At 52.9% G+C, this 4894-nt stretch overlaps 2 protein-coding genes across 2 annotated transcripts in view; both read left to right on the top strand.

The window, feature by feature from the left end:
* Nucleotides 1-937, top strand: part of LOC101630179 (zinc finger protein 786) — a 22345-nt gene extending 21408 nt beyond the window's left edge. The window contains exon 6 of the mRNA XM_012733845.1: nt 1-937. Within this exon, the coding sequence (XP_012589299.1) occupies nt 1-785 (785 nt within the window). The 3' untranslated portion in view covers nt 786-937.
* Nucleotides 938-1523: 586 nt separating this feature from the next.
* PDIA4 (protein disulfide isomerase family A, member 4) overlaps nt 1524-4894 on the top strand; it is a 23938-nt gene continuing 20567 nt past the window's right edge. The window contains exon 1 of the mRNA XM_012733844.1: nt 1524-1656. Within this exon, the coding sequence (XP_012589298.1) occupies nt 1524-1656 (133 nt within the window). The remainder of the gene's footprint in view (nt 1657-4894) is intronic.

Here is a 4894-nt window from a genome sequence, read left to right as displayed (position 1 = left end):
GGCTCCGCGAGCACCTGCGCGTGCACAGCGGGGAGCGCCCCTTCCGCTGCGCCGACTGCGGCAAGAGCTTCCGCCTCAAGGCCATCCTGAAGGCGCACCAGCGCACGCACAGCCGCGAGCGGCCCTTCCCCTGCGCCCAGTGCGGCAAGGGCTTCCAGCGGCCGTCCAAGCTGGCCGAGCACCTGCGCGTGCACAGCGGCGAGAAGCCCTTCCAGTGCCCCGACTGCGCCCGCGCCTTCCGCCTCAAGGGCCAGCTGCTCAGCCACCGGCGCCTGCACACGGGCGAGCGGCCCTTCCAGTGCCCCGACTGCGACAAGCGCTACCGCGTCAAGGCCGACATGAAGGCGCACCAGCTGCTGCACCGCGGCCAGATGCCCTTCTCCTGCCAGTGCGGCAAAGGCTTCGCCAAGCAGTCCAAGCTCGCGGAGCACGTGCGCACGCACACGGGCGAGAAGCCCTTCCGCTGCGCCGAGTGCGGCAAGAGCTTCCGCCTCAAGGCGCAGCTGCTCAGCCACCGCGGCCTGCACACGGGCGAGCGGCCCTTCCGCTGCCCCGAGTGCGGCAAGAGCTTCCGCGAGCGTGGCCACGTGCTGCGGCACCAGCGCATCCACAGGGCCGAGCGGCCGTTCGCCTGCGGCGACTGCGGCAAGGGCTTCATCTACAAGTCCAAGCTGGCCGAGCACGTCAGGGTGCACGCGAAACCCTGCCGCGCCCCGAACGAGGCCGAGGTCAAGAGGCTGAGGCTCCGCCAGCTGTTTGCCATGATCGAGGCCGACTGGAGCTGAGGCCCGGGCCGACACGCAGAGCAGCGCCGGCCCTCGGCCGCCGGTAGATTTTGGGAAGCGGGGCCTTGCTTTGAGCAGGGCTGTGAGGAAACAAAGGGGTTTCTCTCTCTCTCTCTCTTTAAAAATATTTTATTTATTTATGCATACAAGAACTAGGGGACAGGCCAGAGGTGCGGGCGATGAAGGATTCACCACAGAGTGAGGAGCAGAGCAGGCGGATTGACTGACATCACTGCTGAGGGGAGCAGCGGGGAGACAGGAGGCGCCTGCTGCGCCAGGTGGGTCACCCCCTGGCCGGGGATCGCACTCGCGCTGCAGATCTAAAGCATCAGGGCTGTATTCCTGTTGGCCTTTAATCAGCGGATTAAAGGATTTTTGTTTTTCCTGCCAATTAAGACCTAATTTGCTGGCTCTGAGTGCCGGGCTTGGGTTAAGACAAAGAGCCTCTTGTGCTGTTCTCAGTGCTGCAGGACGGGACACTTCTTAAATATCTCACTTTAAACCTTTGGGCTTAAATCCAGTGAATTTTGTGAAAAGCCTGAAAGGATGCTGAGTTTGGTTTTCAATCACCTGCTTTGAGACGGGTAGCAATAAAACGAGCTCTCCACACCGTCATTTGTCCGTTTCTGGGGGTGCCCAACTGTCAGGCAGGCCCTCCAGTGATATGTTCCGGAGAAACAGCTGATGCAGGCAACTTAAAACTAGAGGCGCAGAGAGAGTGAGAGCGGAAGTGTGGACATGGAAGTTCTAGAACAGAGGCTGTTTGCAGCTGGGAGCCTGGATGAGATGCCAAGAGTGGCGTCGCAGCAGGTGACACAGGGAGAAAAGACAAAGCAGAACAGCCTCTTCGGGCGCATCACAGGCAGCAACCGTGTGGGCGTTTTCAAGCAAAAGCTAGCGTGAACACGGACAAGGGGCAAGCGGAGTCACTGCGGTTGCAGCAGAAGTCGGTGTGAGCAGAGTGCCTGAGAGGCGTACCCCACACAGAGAAACCCGCTTTGGCACGACGCACATCTCGTGGTAGAGTGGCTGGCCGGGGCTTCTGAGGCATGACGGAGTGGGACTGGAAACTGCAGGGCCATTGCTCTGACCCGGTACTTCACAGGTTTCTTTCTAGAACACTAGCTCCAAAGATACTCTACAAAGAAGAAGAGAATGATGTGACGTGGCCAGTTAGTCTAAATCCAGCAGAGCCTGCCCCCTGCCGCAGAATTCATGATTCACCAAAGGAAGATGCAATGTGGAATATTTTCTGCATGTGTTTGACCTTGGAATTCCTTTTTTCTTGCTTCTCCCTCTCCTCTCTAATTGCCCAGAGCTGATCTTGTGCACATAGAGCTCCTCAGAGCTTTCGAAAACATGACCGAAGAAACATACCTCGGCAAGGCAGCCCTCGGTCTAGTAAGAAAATGAGAATCCCAGGGGGAAGGGCAAAGAAGTCAGACTAAAGCTCGCATTGGCTTGTGAGCTCCTTCTCCACCAAACGGACAAGCGACATCTGAATGTAATTGAGAGATTCTACCACTGGGCCAGCTCATAATCGGGCATGTGCTGATGTGTCTGACCACGGAGTGCATGGTGGAGGCCCCGCCACAGGCGACTCTCGGAGCAGGAGGAGGTGGGGACCAAGAAGAGGTTAGGAGGGAGCCCAAAAGCCAGGCCTCGAGTTTGTTCTCACGTACTGCTGCTGTAGAATCTCAGGCAGTGAGCCGTGCAGAGTGACTTTGGTTAGGCACTAGGAGTTTTTGAAGGAAGATGAGAAAAAGGGTAGGATCCAAACAGATCCAAGTACACTGCTTAGGTTGCTCACACTAAAAATGGAAATACCAGAGGGAGGGACTTCTGGGGTAGAGAGTGACTTGGTGGTGTCCCTCAGCCTGGTGGCCAGTGGGTGTGGGAGCGCCCCCCATCAGTAGCGACCCTCAGACCCCAGCAGGCTGCCCAGGAATGAGCTGTTTTCTGATGTCATATACCCAGCAACGGCGTCAGTCTCCAGGTTAAGGCTTCCGTCTCCCCGGGCCCCCTCCGCTTCAGACACTTGCTGCAAGACCCTGCTTCTGACCAGCCCTCTATAGACCTGAGGTCGCCACCAGCCCCTCTTAACACTGGGTATCTATCTTGAGCGCCAGACTGTTATGTGTGCTTCTGATTAATGCGCTAGAAATCAGGTTCCCAGGATAGCTGAGTTTTGAAGAATTTGCTAGTGCAACACACACATCAGGGAAGCCATTGCTCGCTAGATCATGCTTTATTACCAAGAATACTAATGTATATGAATCCACAGCCAGATGGAAGAGAAGCATTGGGCTAGTGAGGGGAAGGTGCGGAGCTCCCATGCCCTCTCCAGGTGTGCCATTCTCCTCAAGCCGTCCAAGTTCACCAAGCCAGAAACTACTGCAGCCAGCCCCTTGAACTTCAGGCTTATTTCATAGGTGTGGCAGGTTAAATCACTGGCCCTCCCTCCCAAGGAAACAGGGAGTCCACCCTTTTCATGTTAGTTGCATCTGGAATTTTCCCAAAGCTACCTGCTGTAATGTAATGAAACATCTTTAACAGGCAACAGGAAATTCCCCAGAGAGCTATGAACAAGCATTGGTGAATGAAGAATAAATATGGGTGAGTAATTTCTATTTTGACAATTCAGATGACCAAAATGCCTATTTCTCCTCAGTCCCAATACCACAGGAGGTATCACAAGCATGGATTATAAAACTTTCTCTCCTCTCCTGCCCCAAAATACCTCACAAGAAAAATCAGTGCTAAGATACCCTGCTGAAATCCCTAAATGCTAAGAATAAGAAGGAATGCCTGACATCAAAATAAATAAAAACCCTGTCAAAGAAGAATAGTGCCTCCGACTGACCCCACAAGGAGGGTCACATTAGAAGAACAGAATGTTTAATAATCCCATTAAAGTCAAGAAGACAATGGTCTCTGCTGAGCCATTTAATGTCACATTATTGTAGACCTGGAACATCTATGAGAATTAGCCATATAACTACTATACTACAAGGATGAAAAATGATAGGGCAGGTAGGCATGTCCCTTGCAAGGAAAACAAAAAGGAGACTAACAAACCAGCTAGTATTTGGAGAAAAACTAAACATTGTTGCTCTAGAGTAACTCACAAGACCACCCCCATACACAAAGATCCTAGTTCCACTATAGGTGTGGTTTGTGTTCTTAAATATGGACATACAAGGATCGGCTGACAGTGAAGAAAATCTTTGAAAATCATGAAAGAGAAAGACCAAGTCAAACAAGAAAAACTATTCCAGACAGGTTATCGACCGTTCGGGAGATAAAACCTTAAAAATTTTAAGAATATTTAAGAATGGAGACGACGCCTATTATAAATGAGAAAAGAAGCTTTTGGAACAAAAAAAAATTGCAGGAGTTAAAGCGATTACTGAAGAAAAAAAAAAAAAAAAAGGCTCAGAGTAGGATTTAAAAATCTCCCAGGAAAAAAGATCCAAAAAGCCCAACAGGTAGAAAATATGGAAGAAAACATATCGCGGAAAAACTAGTCTTTGCCCTTTGTGTTTCGGTCCTTTCATTTCCTACATTGCAAAAAGCACATCTATAAATGCATTTATTGACACGTGCATTTCTGATGTTAACCTGGGGGGAGGGGAGAGCTGACCTCAGAAAATGGTTTGCTTGACCCAGAAAACTACACAATCCTGCAAATCGAGAGGTTCCAATAGTGGTGTTCATCTGAAGAACACCCATGAACTGCCCGGGTCCTCAAGAGTCTGCAAGTCCGGAAAGACACCAGGTGTGTGGAGGACCGCACTGGTCCTTGCGGTGTGGAGGTGTCCGGTGGGAGCAGCAGAAGCCGAAGCTGGAAAAGGCAACGTGACGTGTGCCCCCTGCCTGGCTTCGATGCCAACATTATCGAGCCAACTCGCTGAATCCCAGGAAGAGGAGGGTCCGCGCGGTGGATACCGCAGAATTCCTTCCAGTCCCCGCAGTCTGGAGCGGGAGATCTGGCCAGAGCCTGGACGCTTAGCGCGGCGAGACCGAGGAGGAGGCGCCGACCCCCGCGGCCAGCAGGCGGCGCTGTGGGAGCTGGGGCCGCCCGGCGTGCTGCCATGGCAACGGCCGCC

The sequence above is a fragment of the Condylura cristata genome, unplaced genomic scaffold (assembly GCF_000260355.1).
Source record: "Condylura cristata isolate star-nosed mole 26May11 unplaced genomic scaffold, ConCri1.0 scaffold00042, whole genome shotgun sequence".
NCBI lineage: Eukaryota > Metazoa > Chordata > Mammalia > Eulipotyphla > Talpidae > Condylura > Condylura cristata.
The sequence above is the reverse complement of the archived record's forward strand: the minus strand, read 5'-3'. Positions and strand labels throughout refer to the sequence as shown.